Here is a 22,078-nt window from a genome sequence, read left to right as displayed (position 1 = left end):
AATAGGTATATTACACCTCCAAATACTGCCAACACCCTAACAAGCAGAAATAATCGTGCCCATTTTAAAATGAGGAGACAAGGCTTAGAGAAGTCACAGTTTGCCAGGATCCCACAGTTGCTTCTCTGCTTTGACAAGGACTAAGGTGTTTTGACTACTTGTTCTCAGACATGAAAGGAGAAACTAGTTCATCTAAATTGTAAATGATAAAAGAATAACTGAGAAAATATTAGTGGCTAATTTGGAGTGATAATCAAGAGTTCACGTTTCATTCTTTGAGCCGCCGATTTGGAAGGACACCGTGTGGCTCATACTAGCTACCAGAAGTAAATACATAGTTCCCAGAGGAATGAGACAGAAACATGATCTGTTGTGTTTTCAACCCTTCTCTCCCCATCTTCAAAAATCCTAGCCAACTCTTTGTCAGTTTTACTCTTTCTAAAAGTCCCTTTGCCTGGCTGATCACGCTCACATTTCCTCCCTGCTGAGAGGGAATCTGGAAGCTCCCGGAGAACAGGGTCCCTCTCCCACAGAGAAGGGTGCCGTCCTCTGCCGCGCAGCCTGCAGGGCTCAGGGGCACTGCCTGCTCAGCTCTGACTTATGGGCAGCTGGCCTGCCGGTGTGTCTCCTACCCACGCGCCCGGAGAACCAGGTGAAGAAGGGGGCCTGGGGGCATGGCGGCAAGGGCCTGCAAAGCGCAGAACACAGGGGCCCCGCATGGAGATGGCTGACGGGACAGGGGCTGAGATGACCCCGCTCCCATGGGGCCAGCAGGGAGCCCAGGAAGTCAGGCCCGCCATGATGCGCAGCAGGCCTGCGGAATGAAGGGCAGGAACCCAGGCACTGCTCCCCCGCTGCCCCCGCGGCCCCCGCAGCCAGGCGCGGCCGGCTGTCAGTCCTCAGCCAGGGGAGGAGACCAGCAGGCAGCTCCCTCACACACGGAGGCTGGACTGGGCTTTCAGCTCCAGCCTTCGGCAGCCCCGTTGTAGGAAAGCGAGAAAGCAAGCATTTCACAGCCGGCTGGAAGTGACGCCACATGCTCACTTCCGTTTACAACAGGGTCTTGCTGTCATAGAGTGAACAAAATAACCAACAAAACACGGGTCCGTGTCACCGAGCTGGTGGCAAGGAGGGCTAAAGGCATCTGGCCCCGTGCACACCTGATGGTCCCCTTGCCGCCGCTAGGCAGAGCTGGTTTGCAGCTCCCTGTTACCACCAGCATTCAAACTGGTGATCAGCATCAAAATGGGCAGCCTCTCCAGAAACCTGCCCACCTCTCTGACTTTCAAAACTCTTGTAAAAAGATTTACGGGAAAGAAAAGGGTGTTTCTTAACAAGGGCCATGCTGGTACAACCCATCAGCACATGCAGGGTGGGGCACAGCTTCAGCTGTGAGTTCGCACAACACAGTCTATTCTCGTACTATTATTTATGAAGCGTTGTATTATTTTCCATACGAACAACTGTACTTAAATAACAACTCCTGAAACCTGAAGAGCAGCGAGGAATACAGGAAGGACGTTCCCAGAAGCACACGTTTCATGTTCACCGCCGCGCGGCGCCCACTGCCGGGCCTGGGGGTGGGGTGCTCGGGACGGCGGGCCCTGAGGCACTCCAGCGACGCCTGCCCCACGGCCCTTGCTCAGGGAAAGGCCCCGCGTGGGCCTGTGACAGACCAGCCCTTCAGTCCTCACACAGAGCACTGAGGCACCACTGTGGCCGCCGGCCCCCTGAGCAAGGCCCTGGTGGTCCTAAGAGCAGGGCCTCTGACAGCTGTTTGTCTGAATGGGGGTAACGCTACCCACGCTGACACGCACCCTTCCCAGCTCTGCTCGGACGGGCTCGGGGGGACGCGCGCTGCGTGCAGCCACCTCCACAGCGAGGCATCGCCTCTCTCCATCCCCCACATGGTCCCCGGCGACCACTAATCTGATGTCTGTCCCTTCTTCGAGAGGTCCAGGGTAAACAGAGTCACACAGGGGTAGCCTGGCCTTTGTGACTGGCTGGCTCTGGCCATAATCCCTGTGAGAGCGGTCCACGCTGCGGCCCACACCAGTCGCTCCCTCCGTGTCCTTGCCACATGGTCTTCCGCTGTGTGCCGAGACCGTCACTTGTCTCTCCTTCATGCTGCTCAAGGATGTTAGAAACAAGGACATAGTGACTCCCAAACCAGTAAAAAGTCATTAGTAACAAAGGGCAAATGTAATTAGAGAGTCTCTGAGAGGGGAGCTGACAGCATTAGCATATCTACAAACCACAGAAGGGGCATTTAGATAACCGTGTTAGATTGTAACTCCGGAGTAACCAGTAATGGAGAGACAGGGAAGGAGGAGAGGGGAGGGGGAGCTAGTTGCGTTAGGGCGGGGAGCTGATCGCTCTCACTTTAGGGCAAGGAAGATAATCACTTTAGGGTGGCAATTTCAGGGTGGGGGAAGCTAAGACTATAAAACCAGTTTCCTTTGTCTACTTGGGGCGCACATTCTCCTGGCTGTGAGGGTGCGCCCGGCTCTGCAGACTCGTGAATAAAGGCCTCGTTTTACTGCTCAAGTCCTGTGTCCCAGTTTTTATTGTGAGCGTTTCTCACAAGGACACCCGGGCTGTTTGTAGTCTGGGGGCAGTCATAAACAGAGAAGCTACTAACGCTCACCCGCAGGCCTTCGTGGGGACACGTGTCTTCGTTTCTCTTGGGCCAACACCTAGGCGTGGGACTGCTGTACGCTAAGGGCACATCTAACCCTGTAAGAAATTACCTGCTATCCAGAGTGGCTATGCCATTTTCCTGTTTCTTTGTTCTTAACTGAATTTATTGGGGTAGCACTGGTTCATGGAGTTGTACAGGTTTCAGGGAGCTGGCTGTTTGTCACAGCAACGCACAGGCGCCCCAACTCTCTGCTGTCTCATGGGCACTTGGTATTGTCAGGTCAAAAAAATTTCTTTAATTTTAGTCATTCTGTTTAGTATGTAGCAATAGTTCATTGTAATTTAACTCACATTTTCTTAATTTCTAGTGATACTGAACATCTTTTTTTGTTCCTATTGGCCATCTGTCTTCCTTGGTAGAATGTGTTTTCTTTTTTATGCTTTTTAAATTGAAGTATAATGACAACAAGTTTTCAAAATACAAGAAAGTTAATTTACAAATATATGACAAATCGATCATATGTTAAAGTCAGGACATACATGGTTAGCTATTTCTGCTTTAGTTTTGTCATTAGTTTTGTCATTAAAAAGCTTCTCTCTTGGTTTTCAGAACACTGCCTTGTTTTGAGATGGCCAAGTGGCAGATAATGTAGGAAGTGGAAATACGCTTTCCTCCCAACGCCCATTTTTAAACTAGGCTGAAGCCAACCTATGTCCCTAACCTCCTCTAAATTCAGGCTCAGCCCTCAGATATCAAGATATTAAAGACAGACACTCAACACGCATGTGCCTGGGTGCAGGACCACGATGGCGTCCTGTCCCTTCGGGGACGCCTGGCAGAGGGAGGGGGAGGGGAGGCAGAGGTACACTGAAGGCAACTTCCAAGCTGAGTTTTCAGGGACAACTAGGGAGCTGGCCACATCAATGGAGAGGTGAGGGAAAAGATTCCAGGCAGAGGGGGCCGTGTCGGCAAGATGAAGAGGGGACAGCATGGAGACCTGGGGGCACTGCGACGTCCACCAGGAACGGAACATGGAACATAGAATGCGGGGGAATGAGCAGAGACTTAGCCAGGGGTCCGTGCAGGGGGTCCAGGCAGGGGGTCGGGTGGGAGGGCCGTCAGACAGTGGGCATCTCCAGGGGCAAGCCTTCATCCTGCGGGCAGCGCTCGGGGACTGGTGGCTTCAGGATGGAGAAGCTCCAGCACGGAAGGTGTGACAGCCTCCTGAGACTGGGCCACACAGTGGGGAGGAGAGCTAACACAAGCTGCAACCCTAGCGAGAGGGTGGGGCTGGGTGTCAAAGGCAGGGAGACAACTGGGAGGAGAGGGTGTCGGCCAAGTGGTCCCACCCTACCTGCCCCAACTCCAGCGCTCTAGGGCTCAGCCCTGCCCCTCCACGGCGGCGTCCCTGCCACCTGCTGGACCACCAGTGGGGAGCGCCCGCATCGCCTGCACTTGCACAGGGGAGAGCCCGGCTCCCCACCTCTGGCTCCTGCTGGCTGCTCCCCCGCCCTTCCAAACACTGGCCCCATGCCCTGCAGTCCCAGCCAGTCCCACGTGGGTGTTGATCGCACATGTTAGCTGCCTGCCGTGCTGGACTGCGGCCTCTGGTAGCAGGCGCCACCCGCTGCCTTCACCAGCAGCAGCATTATAGAGCATGTCCACGCTCGGCTCCACACGCGTCACATCACTGAGTCCTGTCACAATCCTCGCAGTGGGTCCCATTAGTGTTCCCACTCTACAGAAAAGGGAACTGAGGTTTGAAGAAGGAAAGTCACCCATGATCGTGCAGCCAGAAGGAGGCAGAGCCCACCTTCCAGAACCTTCCTCAGGCTAAGAACAGAGAAGGTGCAGATTAAGATTTAACGGGTGGTATTGTGTGAGCTGTGTGCTTCCAACCCGCCCCACAGACTCACGGGAGGCCACAGAGGTCAAGACGGCAAGGCAGTGCGCAGGCCCCGCCCCGCCATGTGCGGGCGAGGCTCCGGTCAGGAACCCCAGACCCGAGAACGCTAATGCTCGCCCGAGATGCCTTCATTTTTCGCTCAGGACGCTCATGCCTTTGAGCCTGCAACCCTAAGGCTCACGCACACATGGCCCCTCATTCCCTGGGGGCACATTCAGGGGTGAGCAGCTGTGCCAAGCTGCCCGGACAGAGGAGAGCCCCAGTGGCGCCCTCACCAGACCACCCCGCGGAGCCAGAGCCACATGTTCCATCCGAAGCGGAGGAAGCATGCGAGAGGCTCCGGAACATTCTCAACCAGCTTGGAAGACAGGGTGAGAGGCGGCTCCTTGGGCTTCCTCAGCTCCGGGCCTGCGGATGGCAGTGAGGGCGGCTACAGGAGCTCCTGCCGGCTGGTTTGGGTCCATGGGCCCCCGCCCTCACCCGGCCGCCTCCCCTCCGCCTCCGCTCACGATGGATGCTCACGAGGGAGCCGCGAAGGTCTGGCCCTGCCCTGGAATAGCGGGCCTTGTACAGGTCAGGATCCCGCACTTCTACTCCTTCAGCTGGAGGTGCAGTTAGAGCTGACGCTGTGAGGGCCCAGCGTGCAGGGACGCGCTGGGTGTGGACAGGCTGGGGTCTCCCCTGTCAGCTGCACTCTTGGCCTGGCGCGGCCACCGAAGCAGCAGCCCTCAGCACGTCATCAGAAACCCCGCGGACGAAAAGTGGGCAGTAACTGACATGCTTCCGCCGGCCGGGCAGGCGCACTGAGGCGCACAGCGGCCGGGAGCTGCGCGGTTGCCTCGCTCACTCTCACAGGCGTTCGGTGAAACCCAGGGCCGGAGTCGGCCTGTCCCTACGTCCCCCGGAGGGTTGAGGACTGGACCTGGTGCTGCCACCCCTTCCCACTCACGTTGCTGCAGCGTGCACAGCAGAGGCCGTATCCTGTACACATGCCGCAGGGCGTCCCCGTGGGGACAGCACAGGGCTCCCTCGCTGAGGCGCCTTCTCACACCGTCTCCCAACCCCGGCTCTGAACTGTCCTCCCCCAATAAGGGCGTCGCTATCGACTGCAGGGTTGTGAAATCTGATGTGTTCTTGGAACGCCAAGGAGAAAGGCGTATCTTTGGAAAACCACTAAGTCTGGCTGCCATCCTCTTTCCCATAGGGTTCCACTTCCCTGCTGTCCCCGCCTGCCTCCCAGCTCCCCGCCCCCCGCCCCCGCTGCTCCCTGGACCATGGCCTGGACTAGCCCTGACCTCACCGTGCCCCCCACCCTCAATCTGGGGTAATGCTCTGGCCGGGCAGGCCCCGAGAGGGTGGACCGCGCGTGCCGTGCCGGCCGGCCGTGCTCCTGCTCACTGACAGCCTCTGTCCCCAGCCCCCGGGAGCCTGCTCTGTGTTCTCAGGCTGCTCTGGCCCGGCGCCAGTTCCTGTCACCGCACTGGGTCTCGCTCCTGGTTTTCTGTTCTTGCCCCGACACTGAGCTGCCTGCCTCACCCTCCGTTCCTGGAATCTGCGCTCACCCAGTAGGAGGGGGAAGAAAATGAGGTTCATTCCCCTGCGAGGCACCCTTTGCTGTTTGATAGTTTTAAAACACAAACCCCAAACTTCAACAGTTTTAAAGATCAAATTGCATTATTAATCTTCAATCTACAAGTTCAAAAGGAGAAACTAGAAAGTGGATGAAAACGCACCCCAGAAATTCCAGCGCTCAGGTCTAACCCCAAGGGCAGAACACGTAATAATGGAGAGGAAGGATGTGCTCAAACAAAGCTATTCCAGAACTGGGCTCCTGAGGGCGGTTACTCAGACGCTGACCCCGGCCGCCCCGTGACTCGGTCACAAGCCATGCACACCACCCCCGGCGAGCCGCGGCCCACCCTGTGGCTCACAGCCCCCAGGCACGAGCGCAGGCACAACTCCGCCCCCATCCAAGGCCCGGGGCACAGAAGGAGGGCCCGGCTGCCTGGTGACCAGGTCACCACGCTGTTCGCCCTCCCTCACACTCAGTAGGTGCTGTGAGAGTGGCCGCCACCCTGCGCGCTGGGCCGTTGCCCTGGTGTGGAGGTGAGGGCTGGCCGAAGGCCAGCAGCCGTTGGCAGAAACTAACGGGGGAAGGAGGCAGGGACAGTTAGAGAGGTGTCTGAAATCCCACCCCCACCCCCGGGGTACAAGGCCGAATGACCTAGTGGGGACATCACCAGATTGGAAAAGTGGGAACAGCACTTCCTCCAGGCAGCGCCCCCCACCTCACAGGCCCATTTTCTCCCCAGCTTGCTGCTTCCAGTGTCCCACCCCTGCCTCCCTCAGTGCCCTGCGTCAGAGTCCCTGTTTCATCTCACACACACACACGGCTGGGGCTCCCTCGCCCCACCTCCAGGCCTGGGCCCCTCAGCGCCAGCGCCACCATGCCCGCCCCAAACATCTGTGTGCCAATGGCTCAGCAGTGAGACCACCACAGCCCACCTGAGCACTCAAGACCCCCGAGTTCTACTCGCTACTGGGCAGAAAAGGAAAATGCTTTATGGGGCTTACGTAAGTGTCTCTGACATCACTGACACCAAGTAAAAAACTAAAATTTCTCTTCAGGGGATAAACTTGACAGCGAAGAGCCTTGAGAGATCACTTCTCTCCAGGAAAACCACAGACTGGCTCTGTACCTGGCATTCAGAACAATGGCCCTTGGACAGGACTCCTCCCCTGTGGCCTGCCTCCACGTGTGCCGTGTGCGTGCGTGTGGCTGAGACCAGCCAGGCTCGGGGTCACTGGGCCTGTAGCCCTCACAGCCATCCCGGGGACCACGAACTGGCAATGCCACGTCACCGCCAAGGGCGCTGGGCAGGCTCTCTCGCTCCTCTGAGCCCTCTCTGTCACACACTAGCGAACGGTGGCCCAGGGCCTGCACCCAGACGGCAGTCAGCTTCTTCATGCCAAGGCAGAAGCATCTGGTGTGGGGCAGGCATTGCCAGGCCACGGTCCTCTGCTCTGCAGAGCTCCCGGGAGGCTGCGGGCAGAGGCAGGAGAGCAGTTCTGGAGAGCACGTGCCTGGGCCCGAATCCCGCTCCAGCGCCTCCGGGAGCCGAGCGGCACCACGCCTCCGAGGGCGGGGCTCTGGCGCAGAGCGAGCGTGTGGCAGACGCTCGCAATCATCGCTGCTCCTTATTTCTAAGCTTTCCGGTGCAGAGGAACATTCCTGCAGAAAAGCACCCGGACTGTGAGTGTACGGCTTACAGACACCCAGCTCGGACTTATCGGAGTGTCCGCACCCACGCACGGGCTGCAGCAGAAAGTCACGGGTCTCTGCCGCTCCGGGACGCAGCCCATTAGGAGGGGAGGCCTCTTCTGCATCGTCCGGCATCTGACCTGGACCAGCTAAAAGGCACTTTGTCTGTTGCATTTCTGCCATATCCCCGAGGCCTGGAATAGGCCTGGCACGGGGCAGCCACGCTCTAAGCACTTAACAAAGCCCTGCCGGGTGGCTCGGCTGGCTGGAGCATCACCCTGTGCACCGAAGGGTTGCAGCTACACTGCAAGCACCTGCGCTGTGGGACTCAGATGCCCCTCCTCTTTTCCTCCAGACGTCGTACATACAGGAGGTGCCCTCTCCAAATACCCACGAACTGCTCCCGTCTGGCGTTCTGTCCCTGTGGGCCATCTCCCCGCCCACAGCCCATCTAGCAGACATTCAAACGCTTATGAAGTGCCAGTCCTGCTCGTGTTCTGCGCCACCCTTCCCGCCCCCGCCCCTGGGGAAGGACCACTTCCCTGTGCACCGCTGCCAATCCTACAGCACCTCACAACCACCTGCCAGCTCTGTCTCCTCCCTCGAGGAGCATACCTCCAAACGTCACCGTCAAAGACTGCTAGAGAGCAGTGTGTCCCCCTGTGCGGGACCACAGCCAGAACACAGGGCACGGTCCTGGAGTGGCCCCGCCAGTTAGCACCTTCTGGTGGGAAGGAGGAAGGTTAAGCACAAAAGACCTTCCACCTCGAGGCCACACGGCTTTCTTTAGATGTGCGCACCCCTGCGGGTCACAGGATTGCAAAATCACCTTGTCGGGGGAGAGGGCACTTGCAGGAAGGAGCCCACAGACGCGCAGCTGGTGGCAGCACCTGAGTGACTCTGAGCAGCGCGGGGCCAGCGCGGCCTGAGCAGTGGCTCCTCCCCCAGTGAGCACCCTCGAGGGGCAGGGGCGGCGGCCTCCTGGCTTGGACACCCCGAAGAGCAGTTCCGGGGCCCCACCACAAGATGAGAAGAGCCTGCCTAGAAAATAAACCCATTTGCCTTCGCCTTCTTCAGGCCAAAGCAGATATTCTCGTCTACTGACAGTATTGCAGCTAAGAACTTAGCAGGGAGCCTAAGAGCTTAAATCACTGGCTTGTTAAAGCTACTTGATTTAATGCAGGCTGACAACAAACTCGTATGGTACCGGCAGCTTTCACAGACATTTTCTTTTTTTTTTACCAAGCAGCTGAAGACTTCTTCACTAGCCTGCAGGAGCAACGGTGTGTTGTGTGGGTGCTGAGACCTGCATCTCCACAGCAGAGGGTCAGCGCTCCCAGCCAGCACCCGTCCCGACACCCCACACCACTTTACAGGGTCTCATTCCCCTAACCCTCGCATGTGCTGGGGTGTGGGTACCATCGTCACCCCCATTTTACAGACTGAGAAATGGAGGTAGAGACAAATTAGTAACTTGCGCAAAGGCGCACACATGTAGGTGACAAGCCGGGAAGTCAAACCCAGGCCGCCCGGCTCCCAAGCACAAGCCTGAACCTGCCGCACCACCTCTGCCGGCCCAGCACGTGCAAGGCCCTCTGGGTGCGCCATCCCCACCATGCCCCGCCTAGCTCGAGGCAGATGGCAATGTCACTGTCATTAAAAAACAGATAGTGAATGACTGTGGGAGAAGGGGTGGGCTGGGTGGGGGTGGGTGGCCATGGGGGAAAAATGGGACAACTGTAATAGAAAAGCAATAAAATTTTTAAACAAACAAGCAAACAAACAAAAAAACCCAGATAGTGACCCTGGCTGGGTGCTCAGTTGGTTAGAAGATTGTCCCAATACACCAGGGTTGTGGGTTTGACCCCCCGTTCAGAGCACACACAAGAATCAACCAATAAATGCATAAGTTAACTGGAACAATAAATTGCTATCTGTCTGTCTCTCATTCTTTCTCTCTAAAAATAAATTAAAATAAAAATAAATAATTAAAATAAAAAATAAAAGAGTTTCCCACGACTCCACAGGGTTCTGTCTACGTTTGATTCAGTGCTGAGAAGAGCGAGGACCTGCATCTCTGAAGACCAGCCCCCCAGGAGCGCACGGCCAGGCCCCCGGGAGCGCACAGCCGGCCCCCCAGGAGCGCGCGGCCAGCCCAGTCCCCCAGGAGTGCACGGCCAGCCCCCCGGGAGCGCACGGCCGGCCCCCCAGGAGCGCAGGGCCGGCCCCCCAGGAGTGCACGGCCAGCCCCCGGGAGTGCACGGTCGGCCCCCCAGGAGTGCACGGCCGGCCCCCCGGGAGCGCACGGCCAGCCCCCCAGGAGCGCACGGCCAGCCCCCCAGGAGTGCACGGCCAGCCCTGTACGGCCACGCTGGCTCCCGAGCGCGTCTGCAGAGCTGGCGAGGCCACGGCCTTCCTGGGGCACGCGGGCCTGCCTGCCGGTGAGCCCAGGTGTGTGCAGTGGGCAGAGGGGCAGCACTGACCCCAGCATTGCTCCAGAGGCACCTCCAAACAGCAGCTTGTGACCACCATTTCTTTTTTTTTAACTTTAAATATTTTATTGATTATGCTCCTACGGTTGCCTTCATATGTGGCCCCCACTTCTGACATAGCGTCCTCCGGTCCCACCGCCTACCTCCCCCAGCGCAGCGAGAGTGTACCTGACCATGTCAGGCTGCCCAGCGGCTGGGACACGCCCATGGCTCTGTCTCTGCCCGTCACCTCGTCACCGTCTATGAAATGTTACCTCAGACAATGTGCCTCTCTGGCTACTGAAATCTGAGCTCTGGCCCAGAGCCCAAACCAGGAAGGCTGCTACCAGCTGAGCGGCAGGGACAGAGGGCATTGTACCCTCTGTGCTTCTCAATTTACTCTGGTCCCAGAGAAGCCAGCTCCCTGGGGGAAGGGACTCAGACTGTCACATTCCTTGTTGGAGTCCCATAGGGCCTAGCACACAGCAGGTGCTCAATAAACACATAATTTTAATAAAATAAAGTATTTAGCTAAAGTCAATGACGACCTTTTCCTCCATATGTAGGAAAGAGAAGTGTTGATAGAATTTGGAGCTCCGTATCCATCTTTTCTAAACTTGGCCGCCTGCGCCCACTTGTCTGTTACTGTGCAATATCAGAAGGTATTTGATGTCCAACAAACCTGTACACCTAATTAGTCCACGTTTATAAAGCTCCTTCATGCGTGTCCCCTGCAAGGCCAGGGCTTCAGCCTCATCTCCTGTGTCAGGAAAGCACCCACGTGGGAGCCGGAGCCCACGTTCCCACTTCAGCCTGGCAGCCTCCCCCAAAGGCCAGCATCACCCCCCTTTACAGATGGAAAGCCTGAGGCAAGGTCACGCAGCTAGCAAGGGCACAGCTGGGATCAGAATCTAGATCTTTCCAACTGCCAAGCCAGTGCTCTTTCTACTACGCCCACGGCTGTGGGAAAGTTACAGGGGTTTTGCAATGAGAACAAGATTTGATCGGAATGGACTTTCCTTTAGCCAGCAGGCAGGAAACATAAGTGGGGCTCAGGAAGGGGGTGTCAGGAAGGGTGACTACCAAAACCACGAAATCCTCTCTCTCATCAGGAAGGGAGCGCCTCACAGACACTGACAGACAGACAGACAGGAAGACGCGCCCTAAGTTGCCGGGCAGTGCGTTCGGCCCTCTGGCCGTCCGTATGCCCTGTCCAGCGGGATGTCACATCACTGCCATCCGGTTCTCTACGCAAAACGAAAAGCAAAAGCGCCCTTCGGTCTGAGGCCGGTGGTCAGTGCGTGGCCTCCAAGCCACCACGGCTAAACGTGGAAAGGAAGGCCGGAGCGCGCACACACTGACGCGGCCTCGGGACCACCCCGGAAGCCTTCAGGCACCTGGCTTTTCTAGCGAGGTGCGTGCACTACCTTCCCCGGTAGCTCAGTCGCGCCTGTCGCCATCCGGATCTGACCCCGATCGCCTGGCTGGTTTGGGGGTATGTTCATCTCACCCCACCCTCCCCCCGCTACCAAAAAAAAAAAAGAAAAGGCAGTGCAGGCAGGTGGCAGCCTGCTCTCTGCATCATGGGGAAGCCAGCGTGGGCGTTACCTCCCAGAAGCTGTCGCTGGATACTTCTACTCCCACGGAGTCATCGTAAGTGACCGACATCTCTCCGGAGGGCACGGGAGCCGCAGGGGATGCTGAAGATCAGACCGGCTGCCGATGCTCAAACGCCGCAGACAGGCCTGTAAGAGAAACACGTGGCTGTGGTTCCGAATTCCGAAGGTAAACGGGCAGCGCGTCTGCATTTACAATCCCCATTTCCACCCCTGCCTGCGTACAGAACCGTCTAAAACGCGTCCTTTTGTTGGGAGGAGGCCCATAAACTCTGACCTCCGGGCACTGACATAGACGCGCTTGTTATATGCATGTGTATGTATTTCCGTGAACAAGTATACCTTCTCAACGCCCTGCTGAAGAGCTCAAAGACCGTTCTGAGATCGACAGATTGATGCCCTTACTCAACACCCATGCTCACCCCTCGGAGAACGAGGTGCAGGGAGCAAAGGGGGGCACGGCCCCTGCTGCTGGGCTGGCTGCTCCCAGCCAGGCCCACCCGCCCGGCAGGGCGAGGCTCTGCGGCAAATGTGACAGGAAATAACTGCACCTTTGACACGACTCTCCACTCTCCACAGACATTCCAGCACATTCTGATTGTGTCGGGCACTGTCTTCCCCACCACCCATGACTGGTGAATCTCGGGCACCGAAGTCCCGACTTCAGACAGTTTATTTTGACACCATCTGTGTTGTGTGAGGGGCAGCTGGGAAGAGGGAAGATGAGTAAGCTAAATGGGCCGGTCTGAGTGCAGATCAAATGTTCTCAGCCCAGCAAGGGCAGAGGGGCAGGGACTCTTCCGCTAGAGGGAAGAACTTGAAGCCCATTCAGAAGCACAGTTGCTGTGATGGGGTGAGCTGGCCACAGCCGGAGGGGACTCCACCCTCCTTCCCACAACCCTGTGTTCAGATCACACCGCCACAGGGACCAAACCCTTCCTGACAGCACAGTCGGGAGTCCACAGCCTCGGCTCAGTGACGGGGGAGTGTGCGGGCTGGGATGGGCAGAGCAAGCTACACAGTCCCAGCTACAAGATGCAAGACTGTGTTTGAGGTACTTCTCCTGATGTCACCGCCTCTCATCCTCAGGGTCCCTGTGGGACAGACAGTCTAGGACCACAGGAAGGAAAACAGGCTCTAGAGTCAGGCTGCTGGGGCTCCACTCCCAAGTCCATTACTCAGTGGCTGGGTAACAGTGGGCAAGTTACCTAACCTCTCTGTGCCGTACTGGCTTTATCTGCAAAAGAGGGACAATAAGGAGATCAGAATTGCTGTAAGGGTCAAATGAGGCGATGTGTACAGGGGCTTGGAACAACACACGGTCCATAGGAAGTGCTATGGGCATAGCAAATAATAATGTAATTATTTTAAGATAGTAATTGTTATTACTGTCGTTACTTTGGTCTATACTTTATAGTTGAAAAAACTGATGCTTAGGGAAGTAACTTGGCCACAGTCACCCAGGTCCTGAATGGTGGAGACCAGCATTGACACCAACTCTCCCTGTTCTCTAAGATAGCATCGTATCAAGATGTTTTTGGTCCTGGTTGGGTAGCTCAGTTGGTTCAAGCATCGTCCCAATATGCAAAGATTGTGGGTTCGATCCCCGGTCAGGGCACATACAAGAAGCAACAATGAATGCATCGGTAAGTAAAACAACAAACTGACATTTCTCTCTCTCTCTCTCCTTCCCTTCCTGTCTCTCTACAATCAATAAATAAAGTTCTCTAAAAAAAAGATGTTTTCTAAAAACTATCTTCAATTTAAATAAATCAGGTGTCCTGTAACCTGGGATCTACTTGCTAGTTCAGAGGGTTTAATCCGGTGGAGCTTCCAAAGGCAAACACAGTGCTGCATGGCCAATGACCTCAGAGTAAAGAACGGATTATGGGACTGCAAAGCCACAAGTGATCGGTGTAACCAGGCGGAGCTGCATGGTGCCACCCACACACCCCTGGGAGCACGCCGGCTGAAGCCCTGCTCTGTAGGCACAGGGGCAGCGTGCTCACCTAACCATGGGCCGTCACAGAGGCCGGGCCACCCGTACTTCACAGCACCCTTTTCCGCGGAACGCTGTGCTCCGAGCCTGGGCCCTCCTGGGAGCACCCCGCCCACGTCTGCAGCAGCAGAGAGTCCTCCACCCAGCACAGCTGGTCTCTGCTCCAGGCTCCTCGGGGAACGTCTGGGTGCTGGGCTCAGGCGAGTCTCCTAGCAGCCCGATCAAGCTGGCGGCTGGGCGGCTGGGCCAGCCCCGGGGGCAGGCGCAGAGAGAACGGCCTCTGCTCTGGGTGGAGAAGCAGCCCGGCGCCTGACAAGCCCAGGCAGAGCAACTCGTTTCTGCCTGGGCTCCACCACAGCTTAGACACGAGTGGGGGGTCAGCTCTGCTGCACAAGGGTTATTAAGCGCCTGCTAGGTGCCCGGAGCCCCGAGGCCCGGTACGAACAGACACAGCCAATTTCTAGGGGAAAGGCCCTGCATCACTGAGCGACGCCCTGCCAGGCCGTAAGACCAGGACACCCCGGAGCCGCAGAGGGCATCGGAGGTGAGCGGCACTCTGAGCTGACCCGTGGGAAAAGGAAGACCCAGTTTCCCTCGCCCGAGTCACCAGCGGCAACTTGCTAATTTCCCTCAGTCCAGGGCCCTGGATCTCCCCGCAGCACTGGGCTCAGTGACTGCGGCACCCCCCCCCCCCGCCCCGACCCCGGCCGCACGAGGGCCACGCTGAGGCCGTTGGCACCCGCACAGCCACAGCCCGGCGGTCAGCGGCTGAAGTCGGCTCAGCTACCCCGCGTGCGCGCCTCTGAGCTCCCGCAGCGCTGGGCCGGCTCCCGGAGGCCCACCCCCCAGTTCTGACCCCCATCGCTCCACGCTTACACAGGAACGCCACTGTGGGTCTGAGTTTTCCTTTTCCTTCATTTCTTCCCCTTCTTCCCTTCTTCCACCATCTTTGGCTTCAATTTATTCTTTTTCTAACTCCTGGGAACGAGAGCTTGGTGCACTGATTTCCAGCCTTTCTTCTTTTCTAACACACACACTTCAAGCTGCCAATTTCTCTCGAGGCACAAGTGAGCTATATTCCACAATCTTATTTATTTTTCACAACGATCCCATGAAGTAGGTGCTTTTATTTCTCCTTTTTTCAGACGAGAAACTGAAGATCAAGTAACTTGCTTAAGGATATAAATGGTGATAAATAGTGAAATCAAGAATCAAAACCAGGTGCTGTGGTTCTAAAGTTCAAGTTTTCCTATGATACTACATTGCAGAAAATGAAAACACTTTACAGGTAGAGTGAATAATATACTGTGAGAATATCAAGAAAGCAAAAATGACACCTTCCATGAACAGGGCAGGGAAAAAACTAGAGATTTAGAGGGCACTGGGCTCTGCTTAAGTGCATGGGAGAGGGGCCCCCTGTCTGGAAGGGGGGAGGGGGCCCAGGTGAATCAAAGGGAGGCCGAGAAACCTCACCTGTCCCTGGAAATCCATGGTTGGTGATTTTACGAAAGTAACAGAATCGGCTGTCGTCAGCCTCTAGGGCTCAGACAATGTACAGCTAGACTCGGTCACTTAAGGCCAGGACCTGACTGGCACCCTGACTCAGTGGGACACAATGATCAGCCACTACTCCTGGGCCCACAGGACCGTCTGCGTCATACCAGCCACAGCCGGGCTCAGAGGTGGTCAGGAACGAAAGAGCCCATAAAACGTCCTGTGATTCCATGTCAACAAAAAATGCCACTATCAGCTGCTCTTGGTGAGCCTCGCTGTTAAAGATCTAAGCTCCCACAACGAAGATAGTGCTGGGAATACAGACAGACCATGGGCTAGACCTCAAAATTTTTAAAAATAAAACTGAAAAACAACTAAACTGGGCTAGATGGATTTTTATAAGAAAGGAAAGGCCCCAATGTAAATTTGTCAAATGGAAACAGAAAAAACTATTCTCTGTCCCTTTAATGCCGTACATAAAGTGAGATCGGTTGGTGTGAAAGTGAAGAGGCTTCAGGACAAGAAAAACAGAGTCTCCGAACGCCCGCCCTTCGTGTTTACACGAGGCTGGACAAACGGCACCAACCAATGGTAAGGGATCTTAATGTACCGAACTGGGAATTCTTCTTTTTAACGTATTTGTAACCTAGAAAACCAAAAATAACCTATTTCCCATAGAGAACTCAAAGAGAGTTCGGCAGAGAAGAGGACAGGAAGAAGGATGGACAGTCCATGGTCCTGTCACCCAAAGACAACACAATGCGTGTTCCTCCCTCACGGCCTGTCCCCAGACACCACGCATCCCCGCCTTAAAGTGGGGGCGGGTGAGGAGGACGCGCGTGCCCAGGGGGCCTAGAGCTGCAGACAAGCCCCTCCAAGGTCCGAGGACACGGTCTACACTCTAAGAGAAAATGAGCTTCCTGAGCAGCGGCCCCCCATGCCCGGTCACACACACTGTTCTAACAAACAGACACTTGAGCAAGCCCCCCGCCACCCCCAGTGGGAACCAGCCACGCCCAGGAGCCATGCTCAATCCCAGGGAAACCAAGGTCACCAACGGAGGACCTAAAAGAGCTGCCTACTGGTACCCAGGGCGGAAATAAACCAACATCAAAGCAGCCCAGATGTACCAAGCAATTCTTATCACCAACAGGTGGTCTAGGTGAACTTTCAATCTATTATTTTTGTTCCTCAAAAGCCCTGTAAAGAATGTATCATTGTCCCCATTTTACAGGGCAGCACCCGAGTGCAAAGATTCAAATCAAGGGCACCACAGCTCATAAATGCTAGGCAGGGATTCAACCCAGACGGTCTGGCTCCACGCTGCCCAGCTCCAGCAGGACGCTGCATGTCCAGCCCCAAGTCATCCCCAGGCCTGGGAGCCCTGCGTGGCTGGCGGCTGTCCCCTAGGAGAAGTGCTGATTCTCAGGGCTGTCTTATTACTAATGCTGTTCAAACATCCCCAAGGACCCTGGGCCTGTCAGGGAATATTACCCAGAATTTCTTTTGCCCTGGCTGGTGTGGCTCACTTGGTCAGAGCATCACCCACAACCAAAAGGTTACAAGTTCAATTCCCAGTCAGGGCACACAGCTGGACTGTGGGTGGGATCCCTGGCCTGGGCCTGTGCAACCCCGGTCCAGACGCATATCATCCCCAGTCCGGATGCCAATCCCCAGGCTGGGCGTATATGGGAGGCGACCAATCGGTGCTCCTTTCTTGCATCAATGTTTCTCCCTCTCCCTTCCTTTCCTCTCCCGCTCCTCTCCCTCTAAAAGCAAGAAAAAAAACGTCCTCAGGTGAGGATTTAAAAAAAAAAGAAAGAAAAAATTTTTTTCCAAGCACAAATGTGAACCTGGCTTTAACACCCGCTGAGCTGAAGCTGGGGAAACTGAGGCCTCTGGGGGCAACAAGAGAACCTCCAGGCCTGTTCCTTCAAAAGGAGACCAGGCCGGGAGAGCCTCCTTCACTCTGCTGGGGCCTGAGCCACCCCGAACCGCCGCCGAGGCTGTGGCCATGCTCTGGAACAAGCTGGTCTGCAAGGTCAGATGGTACTGAGTGTCCCTAAGAGGTGGTTATCAATGCCAAAGCCATAAACGTGTGTTTAATAATTGACAAGGCGCTTCTCCACGGCAAGGTGAAGTTCTTGGGAAGTTCTTGGGAAAACAAGCCCCACCTCTGTGGCTCAGGCACCTGTCCTAGAGGCCTGTCGTCCTCTGTAGGACAAGGTCATCGCTGGCATGCCTTGACCTCCCGAGGTAAGAGGTACAAAGTGGCTCAGGGGTGATAACGGAAGGAACTTTGGGAAAGTGCAAAGTGACAAACAAGTGAGTCAGTACTGCTTTTTCCGAAGACAGGGACAGAGTCAGGTCCTTTTTTCTTTAAAAAGCTTTTATTTATTTATTTTTAGAGAGAGAAGGGCGGGAGGGAGAAAGAGAGGGAGAGAAACATTGGTGTGAGGTTGCTTGCCTCTCACACGCCCCCAACCGGGGACCTAGCCTGCAACCCAGGCACATGCCCTGGCTTTGAATCGAACCAGCAGCGACCTTTTGATTCGCAGGCCGGCACTCACTCCCCTGAGCCACACCAGCCCCGGTGCGTCTGGCACTTCTTTAATATGTTTCAGACTGTCTGCCGCCCAGAGTTGACTGACTGTTTCTTCCCAAAGACACTGAATCCCAACAGTCAAAGAAAACGCTGAACGAGTTCCACGACCTCTGAACAGCGGCTACATGTCTGTGAGACTCTGGGGCACGCTGGTTCCCCTCGGAGGCCTTACATACAGCTGCCCTTGAGTCAGGCACAACATGCTTCTGCCCGGAGCCCTGTCTGCCCATCAGAGCGGCACAGGCAGCAGGCTTGACACTTGAGAGCAGACCGATCATAAGCGTAAGGAGGTACAATCATCACCTCCCCACCCCGCCCTGCAAAACAAACTTGACCCGAGGTCCTCCACGTGTATCCTGGCACACAGCAGGCCTCCTGGCGAGGCTTGCTGGGTACACATTCTAGAGGCACTTGTCAAGGATGCAGGTATCCAGTGACTTCTGCTGCACTGGTGAGTCCCACACACCCCTAAATGACGCACGGAGTCTCAGGGGTCAGTGGAGGTTGCTGAGGGTGCCCTTGGCCCCGGCTGGGAGCAGAACAGCCGCCTTCCCTCCCGCTGGGCCTGATAACAGGTATCAGATAAGCAAAAGGTACAAATTACATAAGTACCTCTAGCTCCCCTTTAATGCCCTTAACTTGTTCCAAAAAAGAAAGAAAAACAGAATAGTTCATTAGGCCCAAAGGCTCTTACTTAAAGCGAGGGCTTTCTGAATGAAGCGACTGAGTTGCTCAGGGCCCTGGGAGCCGGCCTTGGGAGAGGGAAAGGCCTCTCCGGTCCTCGCTGCCCAGAAGGCGTCCTCACCGCAGCCTCAGACCCGGCGCTGGCGGCTCAGAGCTGCCCGCAGGCCTCAGAGCGAGCACGCGCTGCCCAAGGCTTGCTTCTTCCAATCATTATCCAGGGTGGAAAATGCCCCCCACATACACCATTACTTTAAAAAAAATTTTTAGCAAGTTGAAAGGCTTTGTTACTTTTTCAATTACAGTTGGCATTCAATTTTATATTAGTTTCAGGTGTATAACATAGTAGTTAGACATTTATGTAACTTATGAAGTGATCCCTCCGTAAGTCTAGTACACATCTGGTATCATGCGGTTATTATAATATTGACTATACTAGGGTGGGAAATTCTTAATTAAGAAATGACTATAATTTCTTCTGAGTCACTGTTTGGCCCAGAGTGAGGGGAGGATCGTTCCTTAAGTGAGGACACATTTACCCATTCCTTCTACAAACGAATGGGTACCTACTATGTGCTGCGTACTCTTCTATGTCACTAACAAGACAGACATGGTCCCTGCCTGCCTGGGGCTGACGTGCCAATAGGCAGACTGGCGTGCAGGGGTAGGAGGACGGAGGGAGTGGCTTCTGGGTCCCACGTGGACGGCAAGTGGGCACGTGAAGGACAGGGGAGGGCCTGTCTGGCAGAGGTCCCGGAGGAGTGCTGGGCCTGCCCAGGTGCAGATGACTGGCCTCCTTGATCAGCTGCACGGCAGCTCAGGTCTCTTCACCTGTGCTCCTGGGCGACAGACAGACTCAGGCCTCGAGTGCTTGTACGACTGCTGGGAACCACGCCCGCGCAGGCACCTCCGTGTCATCCGGGTGGTTACAGGCCTCTCAACGTGATCGGTTTAACAAAGGAAAACGCCAACAGCCTTCAACCCAGCTACTTCTTCTAAGACGTTACCCTACAGATAAACGCACCCCGAGGCAAATGCAGGTGTCCCAATGGCAACAGAATGAAAGCCCCGAAGAGCCCGTGACTGTCCGTCAAGAACGAAAATGCCGGCCCGCCTGTGGGGAGCAGCGAGGCAGCCAGAGGGGGGCGGGGGGCGGGGGGGCGGGGTGGGGGGGCGCACGCAGGCGCGCCAGGTAGAGGCCGAGGGCTGCGGCACAGCAGACAGCCTGACCCACGGGGCACCACAGGAAATGACTGGGCGCCCACAAGAGCCGGCCGATGCACTCAGAAGTCCCAGTGGGGTCTCAGACGTGCTCGGGGAGTGGTGTCTGTATGGTGGGGGGTTACTTAGGCGTTTCACCTTGTAACTTTTTTAACTATTAGAAAATTTGGACTATTGGCATGTAATAGCTTTAGAATACAGAAACTAATTAATAAAAGACCCCACTTTGTTCCATGAGCGGCCTGTACTGAAACTGCACCGTGGGGCCGCACCGCAGCCCCAGAGAGGACACCTGCCCACGCGCACGTCCAGGACTGCTGACCACAGCCCCACCAGCTGATCCCCTGCCGCCTCTCCCTGCGTGGCTGCAGTCATCTCCCGACAGCTGTCCCAGCCCGCCCGTCCCTTCGCTCTGCCCTCCACACAGACACCCTTTGCCAACTCCAGGCAGACCCCAGAGGGCTCCCGCAGAGCGCGGCCCACCCCACTCACCCACACCCACCGCCTCCTCCGCAGCCCGCAGTCTGGCCGCCACTCTCCCTGCTGCCTCAGCCCCAGCCGTGAGACCTCTGCGGGCGGGGGCACTGACGGTCACAGCTACACTTGCTCCCCTGCTCCCCGGAAAGGTCCTCCTCCAGGGAGCCCTCGGCAGGAGGCAGGCTTCCTGTCCTCACCAGGCTGGTGGCAGGCCCTCTCCAACTGGCCCCCACCCCTCTCGGCCCTCCCAGACCCCGTTCTGCTCCTCCTCTCCCTCCTGAGTGCGGATTTCCCTCCCGCAAGCTACGCCACGGGCTTGCCTGCGAAAACCTGAGACCTGGCGGGGCAGGGTGTTACCTGCTGCGCGCACGGCTATACCCGCCGCACCGTGTCTGACATGTCGTGGTCACTGGGTAAAAACTGGGTGAACTCAGGAGGAGAAGAGTTGAGCTGAAGAGTCTGGGTAATTTTGACTTATACCGACTGAAAATCCACAGATGAAGAATAACGAGCATTTGTGAAGATGTTTTAACTCTAGTGGTTGGAATTCTTTTATAAACACTACTGCATGGGTTAAACTAGCCCACAAATGGGTTCAGGAACCACAGTGGGGGGCGCGGGGGGCGGGGGCTCGGTTCCCAGCTGCCTCCCACACCAGCCAGCCACACAGGAGGCCCCCCGGTTGCTTGGCGCCCGGCCTGACCACTGCTGGGGCCTCTGGGCCTCAGCGCAGGCTGTCCCAGTCCGTCTGTGCCCTGTGAGAAAGGGGGGAAGGACGGCCTCCCGCTTCTCTCCAGCCCTCGAGGCGCCTCCCACATTCTGGGTGCTCAGGGAGTGAGGCCCGAGGTAACGCACTGCTTTGCACCATTAGCTCAAGCACCTGGCACAGCCTGTTGTGTTTCCAGTGAGTTCATCTGGAAAAGCGAACATTCCTCAAAGGAAGAGAGAGAGACCAGCGAACCAGGCGGCTTCCGTCTCCGGGAAACCTGCAGTGCATTTACTTCAACGACGACACACAGCCTGGGTGCTGCGCAGTGCTGGTTTTCGTTTCTTCTCCTGACGAGTGTTTTCCTCGTTTTGTTTTTGTTTTCCAGTGACAGTTTACATTCAGTATTACTTTGGATTAGTTTCAGGAGCTCAGTTGTAAAGGCTGCCCCACCCAGGGAAGCACACGGAGGCCCATGGTGAGCTGGGAGGGTCCTCCCGCAGCACCCACCAGGGTGGGCAGTGGAAGCCCAACACACTCAAGGGCTCCCCGGGATTAAAAGAACAGAGAGCTTGGGGTTGCCCTGGAAACCAGCTCCAGTGGCTCCCAAGCCCAGAGCTGCCTGCTGCAGACCGAGTGGGGAGCTGGCAAGAGAGGGGGGTTCTAGGGACTGTCAGGGCGCAGCCGCCTCACTGAGAGCAGGCACGGCCGGCTCCTGACCGTCACAGCTAGGAAGAAAAGAGAAAAGGGGGTAGGGCGTGGGGGGGCACACATCTTATTTTGTCTTCGTCAGCACTGCTGAGCGCCTCCTCCTCCCACAGGAAAAAACCACGCTGGGAAGGGAAAGAAAAACGACGTTTTCCAAGCAGACCGGCCCGCAGAAGCTCCTCCACAGAATCACACACGGCGACACTCGGGCTCGGCACAGTACCGGTTCTGAAGCAGGCGCGCTCCCGCTCAGGTGTGACGTCGCCCAGCCTTGCTCTTGTAGCCGCGACG

At 56.3% G+C, this 22,078-nt stretch overlaps 1 protein-coding gene across 1 annotated transcript in view; it reads right to left on the bottom strand.

The window, feature by feature from the left end:
- PACSIN2 (protein kinase C and casein kinase substrate in neurons 2) overlaps window positions 1-22,078 on the bottom strand; it is a 106,155-nt gene that overhangs the window by 15,658 nt on the left and 68,419 nt on the right. The window contains exon 2 of the mRNA XM_090272304.1: window positions 11,889-12,025. Coding sequence (XP_090128430.1) covers window positions 11,889-11,948 — 60 coding nt within the window. The 5' untranslated portion in view covers window positions 11,949-12,025. The remainder of the gene's footprint in view (window positions 1-11,888; window positions 12,026-22,078) is intronic.

This window comes from Furipterus horrens, unplaced genomic scaffold (assembly GCF_987537825.1).
Source record: "Furipterus horrens unplaced genomic scaffold, mFurHor1.1.pri manual_scaffold_4, whole genome shotgun sequence".
NCBI lineage: Eukaryota > Metazoa > Chordata > Mammalia > Chiroptera > Furipteridae > Furipterus > Furipterus horrens.
The sequence above is the reverse complement of the archived record's forward strand: the minus strand, read 5'-3'. Positions and strand labels throughout refer to the sequence as shown.